The 20,960-nt window shown below is 31.7% G+C and overlaps 2 protein-coding genes across 8 annotated transcripts in view; one reads left to right on the forward strand and one right to left on the reverse strand.

Annotated features, from left to right (window-relative positions):
- The window catches only part of LOC127712409 (uncharacterized), an 87,593-nt gene that overhangs the window by 26,445 nt on the left and 40,188 nt on the right, over positions 1-20,960 (forward strand). The gene's annotated exons all lie outside the window — the stretch shown is intronic.
- The window catches only part of LOC127711997 (uncharacterized), a 77,137-nt gene continuing 56,251 nt past the window's right edge, over positions 75-20,960 (reverse strand). Inside the window, exons 7-17 of the mRNA XM_052218155.1 lie at positions 15,737-15,790; positions 14,666-14,719; positions 13,885-13,938; positions 12,814-12,867; positions 12,032-12,085; positions 10,961-11,014; positions 10,598-10,669; positions 8,658-8,711; positions 8,196-8,270; positions 7,478-7,557; positions 75-131 (exon numbers count right to left, since the gene is read on the reverse strand). Coding sequence (XP_052074115.1) covers positions 75-131; positions 7,478-7,557; positions 8,196-8,270; positions 8,658-8,711; positions 10,598-10,669; positions 10,961-11,014; positions 12,032-12,085; positions 12,814-12,867; positions 13,885-13,938; positions 14,666-14,719; positions 15,737-15,790 — 662 coding nt within the window. The remainder of the gene's footprint in view (positions 132-7,477; positions 7,558-8,195; positions 8,271-8,657; positions 8,712-10,597; positions 10,670-10,960; positions 11,015-12,031; positions 12,086-12,813; positions 12,868-13,884; positions 13,939-14,665; positions 14,720-15,736; positions 15,791-20,960) is intronic.

Below are 20,960 nucleotides of genomic sequence, written 5' to 3' on the forward strand. Positions count from 1 at the left end.
ACTATAGGGCACTGTACAGTCTTCATCAATGAGCAAACTCCATTCTTCATGGTCAGCACAAAGGGCCATTTTCATCATTTCTCTGACAATTTAAACTGTTGATGACCAATGCATAACCTAGCAGTCAAAACCTGATGAAAAAAATATAGTATTGAGTTTCAAATCATGTTACAAAATCACTATAAGCACATGTAATAAGCCATCAGTGAATCGAAGGAACATCACTTTTATTTCTGTTTGTCATCTCAAATTCACAGAGATGCCTTAATCATGGAGCAAAATTTTTCATCTCACAACAAATTTACTAAAAGAGTTATCTCCCCGTATATGGCTTATTTAAAAAAATGCATTGGCAAAACACAAATATTTGGTATTTGATAAAACAGACTAAATAATGCAATTCGCCAATCAAGTTTATTCCGTTCAATACACAGTCTTACACAAAAATTGCCAACATGTCTCATAACTTGTAGATTTATGCAATGAACTAGTCCGATTGTGTACTGCTATATTTCTGAATCCAAGATGGTAGTATACACTTAATGTATCTTAAGATACGTATAAGCCAGTAGTCAAAAGTCTGGGACTGGTCATCTGCATTAAGTAAGCCAAGCTCTGGATGGTGAACAACATCAGTGAGAAGAACACATTTTAGACGATAGGACGTTCTTGTGGCTTTTTAAATGCCATTATCAAATACCCAAATGCATATTCTGGTCAAGAACTAATTAATATGATGGATAGACTGCTTTAATAATGTTCTAAAGAATTTGGGAAATTATTGGGTCAAAACAAAAGAGAAATCATTGGGTCATTCATACGAATGCGAATATGAAAGTTTTATTTTGATTCACATAAAAAAAAGAAAACGTGGTATGGTTGTCAATGAGACAACTCTTCGCAAGAGACCAAATGACATAGATATTAACAGCTATATGTCACCATACGACCTTCAACGAACAAAGACCAAACTGCATCCCAAACGAGAAAACGAACTGATTAATGTACACACAAAAAAATGAACGAAAAACAAATATGTAACACAGCAACAAACGACAACCACTGAATTGCAGGCTCCTGACTTGGGATATAAGAACGAAATATAAAAATCTGTTGAAAAAGGCGTAACGCATCAGATTGATACAAATATATATATATATATATATATATATCACATTCATAATTGCTAAGTATATATATAATAGATATATAACCTGCCACTGGACGACAAGCTGTTATACATCATCTTCAATTTCAATTTAAAAATATCATATATATATAAAATGCAGCGAAATTAACCTAAATATATTACAGGAGATCTGGTTCTTTACTCCCTGCACGTTCGTGGCTGTAACGTGTGGCAATTTTCATTTCTCACTTCTAGGCAACACCGCCAAACAATAATTATTGCGGATAACAGATCTCCTTCATCATTACGATTATTCTAATGTAAATGAATCAACTGATGGATTTCTACAACCCGATAAGAGTAGTCCATGTCACATGCCTTTCATCAAGCTACAATAAAGAAAGATATAGGACAGGTCTGTAAAGAAAAAGATAAATTTTGCAAAATGGTTGTTTCTCCAATTCATGTCATAGGCGTACTGATTGTTGTTTGTTTCTGAAACCTCTAACAACCATTTTGCGTGTACTGCACACAGATATCAGTGGCGGTTCATGCCAAAATATCGCCGTCAAGACATTCAATAAACTACATAAACACAAGCTATAATGTCAACACAGAACAGGTGTTATGTGCTTTTGACTCCAATCTTAATTGACTAAGTGCATGCGTTCAACGGCGAATCAAGCCCCCTCCCCCTTTTTGTGGGAAAATATTTTAATTGACTACGTGCATGCGTTGAAAGGCGAATCAAACCCCTCCCCCATTTTGTGGGAATAAATCTTAATAGACTAAGTGTGTAACAGCCACTATGGTCCGTCATTTACTTTGTTCCGGCGGAACTTTTGAACTAGTTATTTCGTTCCGATGGAACTTTCCAACTAGTTGTTTTATTCCGAGTGCAGTCGAAAAGTTCCGGAAAAAAGTAGCTAGTTGAAAAGTCCCGGAACAATGTAGCTAGTTGAATAGTTAACCCTAACCCTAACCCTAACCATAACCATAACCCTAACCCTAACCCTAACCTAACCCTAACCCTAACCCTAACCCTAACCCTAACCCTAACCTAACCCTAACCCTAACCCTAACCCTAACCCTAACCCTAACCCTAACCCTAACCCTAACCCTAATCCTAACCTAACCCTAACCCTAACCCTAACCCTAACCCTAACCCTAACCCTAACCCTAACCCTAACCCCTAACCCTAACCCCTAACCCTAACCCTAACCCTAACCTAACCCTAACCTAACCTAACCTAACCTAACCTAACCTAACCTAACCCTAACCCTAACCCTAACCCTAACCCTAACCCTAACCCTAACCCTAACCTAACCACAACCCTAACCCTAACCCTAACAAAGAGGAACTTTGTGACTAGTTGATTAGTTCCGTTTGACTTTTGTGGCTAGTATCTTTGTTCCCCTTTGAAAAGGTTCAAAGATAATATGTTGCGCTTTTACTTTGCATCAATTCTCCAAATGGAACTTTGTGACTGGTTGATAAGTTCCGTTGGAACTTTTGGGCTAGTTTGTTAGTTCCGGTTTTGACTTATTTGCCAAAGAGGAACTTTGTGGCTAGTTGATAAGTTCCTTTTGACTTTTGTAATCAGTATCTTGGTTTCCCTTTGAAAGGTTCAAATATAATATGTTGCGCTTTTACTTTGCATCAATTCTCCAAATGGAACTTTCTGCCTGGTTGATAAGTTCCGTTTGAACTTTTGTGCTAGTTTGTTAGTTTCGGTTTTGACTAATTTGGCAAAAAGGAACTTTCTAACTAGTTGATATGTTCCGTTGGGACTTTTCAACTAGTCACTTTGTTCCGGTGGAACTTTTAAACCAGAGGAAGAACGAAGTAACTAGTTAATAAGTTCCTCCGGAACTTTTCGGCTAGTTAGTTCTTTCCGCCCGGAACTTTCCAACGTCGGAACAAAAGAGCATTTACAAGTGCATGTGTTCAAAAGCGAATCAGGCCCCTCCCCCTTTTTGTTGGAAAATATCTTAATTGACTAAGTGCATGCGTTAAAAGGCCAATCAAACCCCCTCCTCCTTTTTGTGGGAAAATTATGGTTGCTTATATAAGGAATCACTGAAGCATGAATGGAGCGAACTGTACCCCCTCTTAATGCAGTCAGTGGATCCGCCACTGCCGTTAAGCACCATGCAACGACTCAGGTTCACACCCGGTGTTGATTTTATTTATATAGCTCATAAAGTATGTTAAACGAGTAATTTAATTTGTTAATCGTTTACAGAACATGTGAAAGATACTGCCATTGAGTGTAGTTATGTGTTGATATAGACTTCTTCTTTCGTTACAGAAAACCATCAACGACTTGGTGAACTTTTTGGAAAACACAAGAATATTTAATTCGTTCTTTTATAACAACCGGGGATATTTCACCAACATATTGTATGAATTGTCTACTGATTTAGATTAAAAAAAAAACGACAACTAATTACACACAGAATATCTAGTAAAGTGTAATTTAGGTCTTTCTGTCTACACCAGTGTTTAACTGAACGCCTCTTAGTTGGCTTCATTGTCGTCAAATGGTATACTAGTATTATATTGCTGGGTTACTGATTGAATGACTTATACTCCATAACAAGTTTTAGGTATCTATGTTGCTTTATCTCTGCCGTACGTAGATTCGGTGTTGGATACCAAATAACTAATAAATCAGTCATTGTATTTTTTGTCTGTCATATATATTTTATCATTGATTAATAAAATTGAGAATGGAAATTGTGAATATGTAGAAAAGACAACAACCCAACCAAAGAGCAGATAACAGCCGAAGGCCACCAATGAGTCTTCAAAGCAGCGGGAAAATCCCGCACCCGGATGTGGGCCTCAGCTGGCCCCTAAATAAAAATCAGTCAGTAAAAATGGACGTCATACTAAACTCCAAAACATATAAATGAACTAAAAAAAATGCAAGACTTACAAAGTTCAGAGGCTCCTCACATGGGACAGGCGCAAACTTGCGGCGGGATTAAACATGTTTTGTGAGATCTCAACCCTCCAGCTATACATCTAACCAATATAGAACAAAGAAACACACATCAATACGCACAGTAAAACTCAGTTTAAAAGTATTCAGAGTCCGATGTCAGAATAGGTAACAAAAGAAACTAAGGAAAATGACAACGTTAACGATACATAGATTAACAAAGGACTACTAACAGTTACAGACATGCTAGCTCCAGACCTCTATTAAACTGATATAAAGATCATGTCTTCATACAGAGAATCAAGCACAATCCCTCCCGTTAGGGATTTAGTATCATACCATCATAAAATATTTGAACCCGTGTCATGGTTTGAGAATACGTTGAGTTTATTTCCGATGCAAAGACCCTATATGAGTGAATCAATATTAATACCAAAATATGCCATTCTTAATGACTTTACAAAAATATCGGAACTATATCCCTTCAGATTAAGTCTGTTTAAAGGTTTGGTTAGCTTTTGCGGTGAATGCCGACATTTTTGTGCTATGCAAATAATATTACATCAAAAAAGTGGATGTGAAATACATGAACGTACAAGATGTGGTGTATTTTTTTGTTTGTTATTATTATAGGTCGTCATGTAAATGTAATGTTAATGTTAATTTGTTTGTGCAAATAAATATTGTCTATTGTAGCGTATAGTTGCTCATATCCACATCCATTTTATCAGAAGTTGTCTTTTTTAATAATGTATGTGACATTATTTGTTTTAGGTAGCGGTCATCTTGCATTTTCACCACAATGCTATATCTCATTTACGCCAAAACTTAAAAACAAAACACTGATTATTTCACATATTATACATAACATGATCTTAAAGTAGCATTTGGCTATATATAAAAATATAAGAAAGTCAAGTAATAAGTTTCATTTTGTATTAATTGTATAATAATACATTTTAATACATACATATTTATTCAACAACAAGTGTGGAAACAGATCAGTCTGGATAGTATATTAGGATGTTTGACAGTGTTTTCAGACATAGAGAGTTCTCTGGTTTTTCCCAATAGGTTTCTATGTTGAACTGTGGTGCACAGTGACAGCCAACCTGTGTCTTTTATCTAATATTTAGTTTCAATGTTCAAGACTGTTATGAAAGAGACACTAATTTAAATCAGTACCAACCGTTCATAAATTTTATTTAGATAAAAACTGCTATTGATATCAAATCTATATATTGGCCAACATTCTATGACTGCTTCGTGTATATAATATGTATATTCCTGTAATTAAATTTTGTGCATGCCCAACTTTCCTTTCGGGAAATTTCTTTCAACATTTGGAATAACTTCTAATTCAATACATTTATATTTTTAACAACGATCCTTTAAGGGAACACAGCTTGCTGAGTGGGCCCCAATGCTGCAGAGATTTACGTAAAGAAACAGTAGATTGGAAATATTGCCAAATGATTCCGATAAAATAAGTTCCACAATTTTTATTTCGGATAGCAGGAAAAGCTCAAAATAGGAAGAGGATCGATATCACACAAGGCGCATTTCTGCAAGATGTTATTTTAATATGCGAGATGGTATCCGAGAACCTGCAAGAATGTTATATTTGTATGGTTCTATTTATGTTTCTTTGAGGTGTTAATTTCTTACTTGGGTTTGTCCACGACCACCATGACTAAGGGGGTTAACCAACTAATTTTCATGGATGCGATGTTGTAATTCTGCCAACAACACACCAAATATTGTTGATTTACCATTACTGGTGTCCTTCAAACTGAACTAATCAGATTTAGCATATAAACTGATCAATGATTTTTGGGGTCAGACCCCCTTATATCAATAGAATGAGAGATGCAAATGCTCCTCCAACTATATTATAGAACACGTACATACCACGTATCATTGACTTCCCATAAGTGTTTCCTGTTACTAACGAACATGTAAACAAACAGTACTCTCCCAAATTTAACATGTCCAACAATTGTTATTGGCAGAAAACTTGTCCACTTGATAAAACTTTAAGCTCTAATATGTCCTCAATATTTATGCACAAAGGTTTACGACATTTAATGATGGGTAAACAGACACAAGATAAGATAAATGGGATATGTGTCCATGGGACACAGATGATAACCCTGCTTGCATATATGATTATAGATGAGCATAACTAAAGAACGGCAAAAGAGACACTACCCAATTGTGTGCTTAATCTGTGTTTTGTGGTAATAAGCATTGGTTATACGTTTCATAACATTTGCTGGAGGCTAACTTACGTTAGAGAACAAAACGAATAAATGAGGAATGTGTCCATGGGACACAATCATATGATGCCCCCGCTTGGATATAATGTTATAAAGGGACATAACTCAAGAATTGTAAAAGTGACGCTACACAAATTTCTACTTGATCTGTGTTTTGTGGTAATAAGCATTGTGTATACATTTCATAACATTTGGTTGAGTCAAACTAAAGTAGGAGAATGGAAATGAAAAGTTAAGCAATGTTTCCATTTGTAAAGGGACATAACTATAGAACGGTATAAGTGACACCACCAAAATTCAAACTTGATCTGTATTTTGTAGTAATGAGCATTGTGTATAAGTTTCATAACATTTGGTTGAGACAAACTAAAGAAAGAGAACGGAAACAAAAAATTTAGCAATTTTTCCATTTGTAAAGGGGCATAACTCAAGAACGGTAAACATGAAACCACCAAAATTCAAACTTGATCTGTGTTTTGTGGTTGCATTGTGTATAAGTTTCAAAACATTAGGTTGAGGAGAACTAAAGTTAAAGAAAGGAAACCAATTTGGGGACGTACGGACGTACGTACAGACTGACAAGGGTTTGCCAGTTTTTACTAGACTAGTTTCTCAGTGCTCTAACTATTGATTAAGTAGCCCGGTATGTACAGGCAACGGTTTGTGGTCAATGTCAGTTGTCAGTTGTTTATATTAAACATAATCATTTGCAACACATACATTAAATCTTGGTGGTTGATTGCTTGATGTACAGTCGCAAATATGCATTTTTTCCATTTGTAAAGTGGCATAACTCAAGAACGGTAAAAGTGACACCACAAAATTCAAACTTGATCTGTGTTTTGTGGTTATAAGCATTGTGTATAAGTTTCATAACATTTGGTTGAGGAAAACTAAAGTTAGAGAACGGAAACCAATTTGGGGACGTACGGACGAACGTACAGACGGACAAGGGTAAAACTTAACTAAAAAGGAGAAATAACTGTATGCAGCCCTAAACAATAAGATAGTTTATTTTCACTTTTTTGTTAGATTTTTATTAAAACATTTTATGAAATAATTTGGAATGTTCTTTCTTGGTTCCCAGGTAGCTTCGGAAGATTCATATCCTTCCCAGTGCACCAAAAAGAACTGTTTTCTTCCAATTTTCTTTTTGGCAAGAAGACTGGACACTTTGCACATGTCATTTGACTCTTCTTCTTCTGAAATAAAGGAAAAAAATGAAATAAACAAAATATTATTCATAAATTGATTAACTCAAATGTTCATTATACCATGTCTTATGACTTGTACATATTCAAATTTAGATAGGCTCCGTGTCATTTGGTCTATGGTGGAGAATTGTTGCATTGGCAATTATACCACATCTTCTTGTTTATATCTTTAGAAGAAATTCATTGTAATTGTCTACAAGTGTTTTGAAAACCCCTCACACTTATCAAACAATTCATTAATATAAAAAATGTGCAATCGTTCTGTGAATGTTCTATTTTTTTCTCTTAAAATTGAATAATTTCTTTAACAATTCCATTATATTAGATGCTTATCAGATGCACAACTTAAAAGTTGGGTTCAAAACTGTACCAGTTAATGATACGAATCTTGTACACTCTTCTATAAATTTTGTTAAAATATAACTAAGTCTTATTGTAAAAAAATGCCCCAAACAATTCTATAATAGCTTCAACTTGTGCTATCTATTTATGAACATTCGGGGATCTGAGATGGAAAAAACAAGGAAGTGATTTCATCAATTAGGTAAAAACAACCACTTTATAATTCATCCGGCCAATACAGTGTTGAGCCCAAACAGCAATTAAAGGAAGATAGCAAAACAAACCTTTAGGTATAATAACACTTGTTTGCTCCTCTACAGCATCACCATGAATTGTTGCAGCTAATGAATCTAAAACATCTGAAATGAAAGGATAAACACTTAAAGATTAATGTTTGCCAGCTGTCATTGTAATAATAAAATATTTGGTAACATAATCATACGACTATAAATTGACTTTTAGGTTATAGCAACGAAATGAATTCTGAAATATACACAAGAAACTAAAATTAAAAATCGTACAAGACCAACAAAGGCCAGAGGCTCCTGACTTGGGACAGGCGCAAAAATGCGGCGGGTTTAAACATGTTTTTTGAGATCTCACTCCTCCTCCTATACCTCTAGCCAGTGTAGAAAAAGCAAACACACAACAATACACACAGTAAAACTCAGTTCAAAAGAAGTCCGAGTCTGATGTCAAGAAAGTTAACAAAAGAAACTAAAGAAAGTTTGGATCAAATTACTAACCTAATGGAATCTCTGGAGCACCTGTGATTTCCTCCATGTGCATGTTACTCAGATCTACATAAAATAAAAATCAGGTATTAGTATAACTTATTGTATAATCAAACATCACATCTAACACAATCATTAACATTAAACTTCAAATGCTGCATTAAAATTCTAACTTCGTACTAAGTTTCATCCTGAACATGCATGAACTATTTGCCATTCAGGGGCGTAGCTAGGTATCCAATAAACTGCAGGCACAAATTGCGGCAGGGGGTTTGGGGGCCGCTCAAGGCCCCCAGCGGGTCCAGGGAAGTGCCCTGGTATGGGGTTAAGGGGGGCGAAGCCCCCAGACGGAAAACGGGTTTCAGCATTTCAGTTGCCAAATTTTATGACAAAAAAACATGAAAACTAGTCATTTTATCATGATAATATACATGTCCCGTTTGAATGGTTTTACACTAGTAATTTTTGGGGGCCCTTTATAGCTTGCTGTTCGGTGTGAGCCAATGCTCCGTGTTGAAGGCCGTACCTTGACCTATAATGGTTTACTTTTATAAATTGTTACTTGGATGGAGAGTTGTCTCATTGGCACTCATACCACATCTTCCTATATCTATGAAAAAAATTTCGAAGAAATTATAATATACATAATTTTACAATTATATCTGACTGATGAATTAGCCGGCAGTACAATTGGAAATATATTAAAAATAAATATTTACAATATGCATTGCCCAGCGTGGATAAGAGTAGCCCTTTATTAAGCAGCACAACCTGTTTATAGTATTTTTATAGCTATTCCTTTCTGATTGAGGATAATTGGTATATATACGTCAATTGATAGTACATATTGACTATCCTTCATTTAAAAGAAACCTTCACCGTCCCCTGGCTACACAAACACATACACACACAGTCGATGCCTCATGCAGAAGTTCTGTTCTGTTCATACTATCGAAATAAATTCAAGAAATTCATATTTCCTTATATCCTGTACTATAAAATCCCTACCTGCTTAGGAATTTGAATAATTATGGTCATTACACGTAGATCTGAGAGTACTCAAAGTTACTGAAAGCTAGTTGATTGATTGATTGATTGCTAAACATACAGTTGCAAATAGTTCATGCATGTTCAGGACAAAAACAAATTTACAATAAATACAACAGGTAGCTAGGTCCTGTAATAGGGGTCATCCAGGACGAAGGTCTGGAAAATTGGAAACGCCATGCATTTGGAAAATGAGGGTTTATTGGATAGAAACAGAAATTTTGCCTTTCAGTAAACTTACGAACCCCTCAAAGAGTTGTTGCAAGTTTCTTAACGTGCAGAGAGCGTGGCATTCTCTCTACACTAGGTATCGGATTTAACGTCTCCATTCTGACCAGACGTGACTGTGTATTTATACATCCTGCACAGAACGAACGAACGCCCAACTTTGGCAAGAGTTTTATTGTAGATCGGATGAAGAACAAGTGGAAAGCTAGTTGAAAGCCAACAACAACTAATTAAAAAAAATCATGTGTCTAAGTTGAGGTTCATTCCAGTATTTGTTGATAGAAGTGAAATGATCTGAACCAAAGTTCTAGTTTATAGTTTCTATATAAGGGGGAATATAATGACATACAATTCTATCCAATACTCCATTCACTAAGGATGATAGACTAGTGTACACATGACATTCGATTATTAAAGAGTTTTGACGACTTCACTAGCGTGCGTCTACAGATAACGTTGTTTTTTGTTTTTTTTTAATAAAAAAAATTTGTGAAAAACTTATGTGTAGGCACCTGCCTAAAGTGCCTAACGGCAGCTACGCCACTGCGCGGGCATTGGACATTAAGCAATCAACGATCAATCAATGCAAAATTTTATGATGATTGCAGACAAGCTATATTTTCCTAATATATATATATATATAAACCAAAATAATGCAGAAAAAACTGTAATCAAACCTGTAAGTACTTCAACACCATGCTCCTCTACAGCATCACTGGAAACAGCATGGGCTAATGTGTCTGAAACACCTGAAATGGAAAGAGTAAACACTTGTACCTAAATGTAAGTATTATCTTTTTTATAGTGTTTTCAATACAGTTTTTGTACTAAATCATGCAATCTTTCAAAAAAAAAAATATAGGATTTCCTCTTTTCTTGCAGAATGAATTAATATACCATACATAATCGGTTTAGATTTAAACAAATGTAAATAAAACACATAAATAATCAAAACCGAAAAAAAGATCGTACAGTGTATTTTTTATTTTTTTTTCATTCATCACATCCTTAGTACAAATGGTGGATAAAAAAAAACTAACCTATAGTAATATCTATAGCATCGGCTACTTCCTCCATGGGTACTTCTCTCAGTTCTATATAAAATAAATATAATTCTGCTATACAAGCGTAATGTGTTAGTGTATATGTATATGTATTGGTATATGGCGCGGAATCAGGGTCAAAAATATTTATTTACGTATATACATAATTATTTCTGTTCATACAGAAATAATTACGTATATACGTAAATCGAATTCCGTATATACAATTATGTATATACGTAAATAATTACGTATGTGAAGAAATATTATTGTATAAACGGAATTCGATTTACGTATATACGGAATTCTTTGTGTATATACGTTAATATTTTTGTATACTAGACATTAATACAACCTGCCAATGAAATTCATTGTTATAACATATTTCTGTATATACGTAATTCGATTTCTGTCTTTACGGAATTATTTCTGTATGTACGTAATTCGATTTCTGTGTATACGGAATTATTTCTGTTTATACGTAATTCGATTTCTGTGTATACGGAATTAATTCTGTATATACGTAATTCGATTAACGAATATACGTAATTATTTTTGTATATACGTAAATCGAATTATGCGTAAATCGAATTATGTATATACGTAAATAAGTATGTTTGACCTTCATTCCGCGCCATATTATGAACTCAAGCCGTATAAACATTTTGAAAATAAGAATATGAAATATATGTAGCGTATTCTATACATTCATGGACTCTGAAATATTGTGAAGTTAATACATTGTACAGGTTATCATTTACAATCGTGACTCGTGTGTATGTATATAAAATTGAATATTGTGTAAATATCATTATGATATTGTATGTACTTTATTAATATGTTATAACGTAAAGTTGTTACTGCATATTTAGAGACTTTGATATGTGTTTGTGTTATTTCGTTTGTATATCTTTACAATTTATAAAACTCATATTTTCATATGCATACAAAACCACCGAGAAAACACAAATTCATCCTTGATAATTTAATCTAATCAAAAGCTTTAACTTGAAGTGGATAACATAATAAATCTCATACATTGTACAAACTTTGGATCAAAATACCAACCTAAAGGAATAGCTGGAGCATCCGTGACATCCGTAATATTTCCATTTTCTAATTCTGTAAATATAAAATTACTCAAGCTTAAAATAAAATCAGTGATATTTTATTTCAGCACATGCATTATAAACGTTTTGAAAAATAGAAATATATTCATCTTTATGATGGATTTCGGTTGATTGAGGTAGATATAGATGTTTAGGAAAAATTTTATGAACCAATTGGCAAAACATAGAACTTAATATATTGTTTTTCTGAATCTAAAAATCATCCGATGGCCTGCTTGTTTCAAGATGTTCGAAAAATACGAATTACTTGTACAAACCTTATTTACATATATTATACAAGATTTACAGAATGTCAAACAGAAAGTTACACGACAAAAAGTCACAGACAAAAAGTCACGGACAAATAGTCACAGACAAAAAGTCACAGGACAAAAAGTCACAATACCGTTTTGTTATTATTTTTCATTGAACAAGAAAACACTCATTTTATAAATATTTGTTTGTTTTTTTTTTTGAAATATAATATATATCACAACTTTGTTATTAAAAGTTATTCAATAAATATCAATAATGATTAAAAAATTGTTATGAAAACAAAATGTCAAAAAAATTCCTTTGGATAATTAAAATTTAAAAAATACCATACATAATCGGTTTAGATTTTAACAAATGTAAATAAAACACATAAATAATCAAAACCGAAAAAAAGATCGTACAGTGTATTTTTTTTTTTTTTATTCATCACATCCTTAGTACAAATGGTGGATAAAAAAAACTAACCTATAGTAATATCTATAGCATCGGCTACTTCCTCCATGGGTACTTCTCTCAGTTCTATATAAAATAAATATAATTCTGCTATACAAGTGTAATGTGTGAGTGTATATGTATATGTATTGGTATATGGCGCGGAATCAGGGTCAAAAATATTTATTTACGTATATACATAATTATTTCTGTTCATACAGAAATAATTACGTATATACGTAAATCGAATTCCGTATATACAATTATGTATATACGTAAATAATTACGTATGTGAAGAAATATTATTGTATAAACGGAATTCGATTTACGTATATACGGAATTCTTTGTGTATATACGTTAATATTTTTGTATACTAGACATTAATACAACCTGCCAATGAAATTCATTGTTATAACATATTTCTGTATATACGTAATTCGATTTCTGTCTTTACGGAATTATTTCTGTATGTACGTAATTCGATTTCTGTGTATACGGAATTATTTCTGTTTATACGTAATTCGATTTCTGTGTATACGGAATTAATTCTGTATATACGTAATTCGATTAACGAATATACGTAATTATTTTTGTATATACGTAAATCGAATTATGCGTAAATCGAATTATGTATATACGTAAATAAGTATGTTTGACCTTCATTCCGCGCCATATTATGAACTCAAGCCGTATAAACATTTTGAAAATAAGAATATGAAATATATGTAGCGTATTCTATACATTCATGGACTCTGAAATATTGTGAAGTTAATACATTGTACAGGTTATCATTTACAATCGTGACTCGTGTGTATGTATATAAAATTGAATATTGTGTAAATATCATTATGATATTGTATGTACTTTATTAATATGTTATAACGTAAAGTTGTTACTGCATATTTAGAGACTTTGATATGTGTTTGTGTTATTTCGTTTGTATATCTTTACAATTTATAAAACTCATATTTTCATATGCATACAAAACCACCGAGAAAACACAAATTCATCCTTGATAATTTAATCTAATCAAAAGCTTTAACTTGAAGTGGATAACATAATAAATCTCATACATTGTACAAACTTTGGATCAAAATACCAACCTAAAGGAATAGCTGGAGCATCCGTGACATCCGTAATATTTCCATTTTCTAATTCTGTAAATATAAAATTACTCAAGCTTAAAATAAAATCAGTGATATTTTATTTCAGCACATGCATTATAAACGTTTTGAAAAATAGAAATATATTCATCTTTATGATGGATTTCGGTTGATTGAGGTAGATATAGATGTTTAGGAAAAATTTTATGAACCAATTGGCAAAACATAGAACTTAATATATTGTTTTTCTGAATCTAAAAATCACCCGATGGCCTGCTTGTTTCAAGATGTTCGAAAAATACGAATTACTTGTACAAACCTTATTTACATATATTATACAAGATTTACAGAATGTCAAACAGAAAGTTACACGACAAAAAGTCACAGACAAAAAGTCACGGACAAATAGTCACAGACAAAAAGTCACAGGACAAAAAGTCACAATACCGTTTTGTTATTATTTTTCATTGAACAAGAAAACACTCATTTTATAAATATTTGTTTGTTTTTTTTTTGAAATATAATATATATCACAACTTTGTTATTAAAAGTTATTCAATAAATATCAATAATGATTAAAAAATTGTTATGAAAACAAAATGTCAAAAAAATTCCTTTGGATAATTAAAATTTAAAAAATACCATACATAATCGGTTTAGATTTTAACAAATGTAAATAAAACACATAAATAATCAAAACCGAAAAAAAGATCGTACAGTGTATTTTTTTTTTTTTTATTCATCACATCCTTAGTACAAATGGTGGATAAAAAAAACTAACCTATAGTAATATCTATAGCATCGGCTACTTCCTCCATGGGTACTTCTCTCAGTTCTATATAAAATAAATATAATTCTGCTATACAAGTGTAATGTGTGAGTGTATATGTATATGTATTGGTATATGGCGCGGAATCAGGGTCAAAAATATTTATTTACGTATATACATAATTATTTCTGTTTATACAGAAATAAATACGTATATACGTAAATCGAATTCCGTATATACAATTATGTATATACGTAAATAATTACGTATGTAAAGAAATATTTTTGTATATACGGAATTCTTCGTGTATATACGTTAATATTTTTGTATACTAGACATTAATACAACCTGCCAATGAAATTCATTGTTATAACATATTTCTGTATATACGTAATTCTATTTCTGTCTTTACGGAATTATTTCTGTATGTACGTAATTCGATTTCTGTGTATACGGAATTATTTCTGTTTATACGTAATTCGATTTCTGTGTATACGGAATTCATTCTGTATATACGTAATTCGATTAACGAATATACGTAATTCGATTAACGAATATACGTAATTATTTTTGTATATACGTAAATCGAATTATGCGTAAATCGAATTATGTATATACGTAAATAAGTATTTTTGACCTTCATTCCGCGCCATATTATGAACTCAAGCCGTATAAACATTTTGAGAATAAGAATATGAAATATATGTAGCGTATTCTATACATTCATGGACTCTGAAATATTGTGAAGTTAATACATTGTACAGGTTATCATTTACAATCGTGACTCGTGTGTATGTATATAAAATTGAATATTGTGTAAATATCATTATGATATTGTATGTACTTTATTAATATGTTATAACGTAAAGTTGTTACTGCATATTTAGAGACTTTGATATGTGTTTGTGTTATTTCGTTTGTATATCTTTACAATTTATAAAACTCATATTTTCATATGCATACAAAACCACCGAGAAAACACAAATTCATCCTTGATAATTTAATCTAATCAAAAGCTTTAACTTGAAGTGGATAACATAATAAATCTCATACATTGTACAAACTTTGGATCAAAATACCAACCTAAAGGAATAGCTGGAGCATCCGTGACATCCGTAATATTTCCATTTTCTAATTCTGTAAATATAAAATTACTCAAGCTCAAAAAATAAAATTAGTGATATTTTATTTCAGCACATGCATTATAAACGTTTTGAAAAATAGAAATATATTCATCTTTATGATGGATTTCGGTTGATTGAGGTAGATATAGATGTTTAGGAAAATTTTTTATGAACTAATTGGCAAAACATAGAACTTAATATATTGTTTTTCTGAATCTAAAAATCATCCGATGGCCTGCTTGTTTCAAGATATTCGAAAAATACGAATTACTTGTACAAACCTTATTTACATATATTATACAAGATTTACAGAATGTCAAACAGAAAGTTACACGACAAAAAGTCACAGACAAAAAGTCACGGACAAATAGTCACAGACAAAAAGTCACAGGACAAAAAGTCACAGGACAAAAAGGCACAGACAAAAAGTCACAATACCGTTTTGTTATTATATTTCATTGAACAAGAAAACACTCATTTTATAAATATTTGTTTTTTTTTTTTCTTGAAATATAGTATATATCACAACTTTGTTATTAAAAGTTATTCAATAAATATCAATAATGATTAAAAAATTGTTATGAAAACAAAATGTCAAAAAAAATCCTTTGAATAATTAAATTTAAAAAAATTTCATTTATCAAGGCTTATGAACAATTTCCTACAATTAAAATTGAATACATGTCCTGTGACTTTCTGTCCGTTTACCCATATACATACCCTTGGATGATGTTGTAGATGAGGCAAGTGTGGAAGCTGGTGTCACGTTTCTTCAAGAGATTATTACAATTATTGCAATTTATATTAACAATTATTTTGAACTCAGAAAACTATCAAAATAGTACAGATATGTTTGTATGTAACCCATTGAGAATATTTGCCTGTTAATATTAAATATAATTGACTAATATTTTTACTAATATGTGTATGGCTCTGATCTGGCTGTGGTTTAACATCTTACAATTGAGATGATTATATTCATATTTATATATGATTTATATCAACATTATTGTGTCAATTATCAAAATCATTGTAATACATGTTTTTGCTCGTCATGGGCCCTTTAATTGGAATAAAAATATCTTATCTTATCTTATCTTATAAACGGTTTCTTTACAAATATTTGCATTATCAAAACTCACAATTGATCGACACTGGTACAAAATAAGCAGGATAAAGCTTGATACCCTTGCTATGACTATCGATAGATGCTTCATATTCCTAGCACTTGTTATGGTATTTTCAAGGAGCATTTGAAAGTGTCTGCACTAAATGTTTGACTCAACTCATTTATATTGTTATTTCAAATCTTTTGTTCTAGCACTAAAATCAGCATAGACAATCGTTGTAAATTGAGAAAAATCTAAAACTTAAAATGCAATTCAAGTTTCTAAATAAAAAATATTCGTGGCTTCATAATATTAAATGTGTGACTACTTCTACATGTTCTACGGGTAATACATACACAAATTTGATGGATTCTTTCTGGCTTATGATTTGCCTAAGAGTAGACAAACCATAAGAATTAGGGTCTTTGAAAATAACACCATCAGGCAGACCCTCCATTCTATATGAGTTGTTTTTAATGATATTCCCATAGGGTACTGCCTGATTCTTCAAACTGACAGATGCTGAAAAGAGATATGTCATCACATAAATCTGCAAGAAGGAGTAGTATTAATTAACTTCAGTTTATCAAAAAATCGCTACAATAAGCCAATTCTTATTTTAAGATGTCACAATCAGAATTTTAAAGATGAAAATACTACACAGACAGCCATAAGACAATATTTTTTTTTTAACTTGATATATATAAACATGTTACTTTTATTATTCTTCCCTTGGTTTACTTATTTTGTATTTACATTGTGTCATAGGTCAAATTTATTTGTTCAGTGTATGTTCAATGGTGTTAATATGTCCTTTGATTGAGTTAAGCTATTTCAGTTGATATTTTATAGTGTGTCTTTCTATGTTGTGATGTTACACTATTGTTTCAGAAAAAGGGTGAAGGTTTGGTACCATTAAAACGTTTAAACCCGCTGCATTTGTTTGCACCTGTCCTAAGTCAGGAATCTGATGTTCAGTAGTTGTCGTTTGTTGATGTGTTTGATAAGTGTTTCTCGTTTCTCGTTTTTTATATAGATTAGACCGTTGGTTTTCCCGTTTGAATGGTTTTACACTAGTAATTTTTTGGGGCCCTTTATAGCTTACTGTTCGGTGTGAGCCAAGGCTCCGTGTTGAAGACCGTACTGTTACCTATAATGGTTTACTTTTATATTTTTTGACTTGGATGGAGAGTTGTCTCATTGGCACTCATACCACATCTTCTTATATCTATGTAAACATATATTTAATAACCAGTAATCAGCATTTACTTTAACATTCAATTGATCGATATGTCTGCAGCGTTTTGTAAATCTAGTACATATTGTAGTTTGCCTGCTGCGTCTGTCTTTTTATTATTCTTTCGTAAACATAGGCTGTCTGTTCCGCCTAAGAGAAGTTCCCCTTATCAGTTAAGGGCAATAATTCCAAAAAGGAATTATCCAATCGTTTCTCATAAATCAACATGTTTGTTGACCATCCAAAGATATACGGCAGTTTTATCATTTAATAGACTCTCTAAATCTGATATATTCTACTGTTTTAGTTTCTAAACTATACATCATATAGAAATTGTGATAAAAAAAGTACTCATAATTTACAGCGTGTTTGATATGAACAAGTTGATTAACATTTTCGCAAAATAAAATATTTCGAATGTATTCCTTACGTGTTCTTAAAATTATAAAAAAAAAATTGTTCATAACTGTGCTTACTTTAGGGAAAAGACATAAACGCCCATCCCAAATTACAGTGTAGCTTTTACACATTATTTTTTTTTAAGTGAGAAGGGATAATTTTTGCTATAAGATCAACTGGTAAATAAAGGACTTTTTAAAAATCATTTAGAAAATTAAGTTGTCCCTAAGATGTTTTTTTTTAAGTTTGCATGTTTCTTTTATTTCGTATTTTTTTCGACATATTTTAATAGACTTAGTACCCCAACACGAATTGAAAATTTTTTTAACTTTTTCAGTTAGTTCTTTTTTGGTCTCTTTGCATGTTATACTATCTCCAACATACACAATGTGTCCTTAAAAATATAGTAAAACAAATATAAAACATTTTCGAGTACACTTCCCTTCATCTTTTCATTTATTGTTGCATTACCAAATGTGAGTTATTGCAGCTTCTTTATATGCAACGAGCGACTTGACGGGTTCCAATATTGAAGCACGAATTGCTTATTCATCTGGAACATATATTCACCTCCTAATTTTGTCAACATTCGAATTTCTCACTCTTTTTTATTCTGTAAAGTGTTATATTTCTGCTTAATCTTTTTCGTCATGATGTTGTCATGTAAAATGTGTCAAACACCATGAAAATTAAGTGTAAATTTATACTCTTTGGTTCCTAGAAATTTACAGGGTATATGTGTATGTGCTTAAAATAATTCTTATCATATACGTGACTGAATGGAGGCAAGAATAGGACTTATATTGTAGGCTGTATTTTAAAAGGTTTTTGAATTACAAGTACGTTGTATGAATATCTTGATTCTCCGGTCGTCCATTGAAAAAAACATGAAGTATAATCTTATAATATTTAACTCATTATTACTAACTGAATACAGATTCTCGGAATTCCTTTTGTAATTTCACGTCTTGGATGAATTCCAAGCCTCTTGGGGTCCCAAACAGTTGCGATGACTCGCTCTCCTTTGCGGCGATAGCGGCAACCTCATACCCTAATGATTGCAATACAGCACACTGAAATATAAATATATAATTTAATATACATTTATAGCTACCATTGCACTTTAAAATACATTTAAGGTCAAGGTACAGTATAATTTAAAAAAAAAAATGATATGTTGTGGATACATACAATTTTAATGGTGTAATATAAAAATAGGATCAGTCACTGCGTTTCTATGGTTGAAAGTTAACCAATTACAAAGTCAGTCATCATATGGTTATATTATATCAATCAAACGGATTTTTTTGTGTACATGTTTCAACAATAATCATAGAAAAATTATATAGATTTCTAAATTAACGACATAATGTTTTCAGAATTTTTTTCGACAATTTTTTGTGCTTTCAATATATATATGGAAGTTTTTAACGACCTTGACTGGCTATACAGCCCTTGCATGGTCGGCAAGTGTTTTCAAATACAAAGTTTCCATTATTTTAAGGTAGTTCAGGGGTATACCGCCATCTTGAATTGTACCATCACAGTAAATAATCGGTCTAGTTCTTTGCCCAAATCTGAAAATTTGAAGATAGATTTGCAATTTATTGGTTACACTGTATATTTATATAAGGAAAACTTAGTTATTCATTGCATTATCGAACATGTTTTAACAAATACCAAATATTTGTGTTTTTAAAATTAATTTTTCAAATAAGCCATTTAAGGGAAGATAACTCTTTTAGTACAAAATTTATACTGGACATATAAGGAAATTTTCATTTTTTACTTGTAGCAAGAAAACAAGTTCGGTGACACGATTTTTTCTTTTTATTTTCTTAAAATGTATTATAAAGCCTATCTTCTCATACTTTATTTCAAAATTCTGATTCATAGATTTCCTTTTATGCACAAAAATGTGTTTTATCATGAACAATCTAATCAAATTTTGGCAATTTTGAACGACTCGTACTTTGAAAAATCGCGCGGTGACCCATACTTTTTATTATTTTTTTGGAAAAAAGCATAGTAAAATCTTCATTTTGGCAAAGTATAAGAAAATTTTGTCATTTTTTTTCTATACTCCTGAACTACCTTAAAGACTTCATTTAGTTGCATATCATAAAATAAAAAAGATTAATGCATTATTTAATTTCAGTTAAAATTTCGAAAAGATTAAGTTGCAGAAAAAAATGTTAAAAGAAAACTGCTGTATTTGCTTTCGTGTACCTTCCAAATAAAGTATGTTTTGTTCCATTGGCAATATTGTGATCATTAAATCTTACATATTCTTTGGTATGTCCACAGGCACTTGTCTCAGAATTTTTTTCCCCTGTATACCTTAATGTTATATTAAGGTATATAGGAAATTTTTTTCTGAGACAAGTGCCTGTGGGTATGTCATAGAAATATCTAAAAATATTGCACCATTTTTATAA

The sequence above is a fragment of the Mytilus californianus genome, unplaced genomic scaffold (genome assembly GCF_021869535.1).
Source record: "Mytilus californianus isolate M0D057914Y unplaced genomic scaffold, xbMytCali1.0.p SCAF_8, whole genome shotgun sequence".
NCBI classification, from domain to species: Eukaryota; Metazoa; Mollusca; class Bivalvia; order Mytilida; family Mytilidae; genus Mytilus; species Mytilus californianus.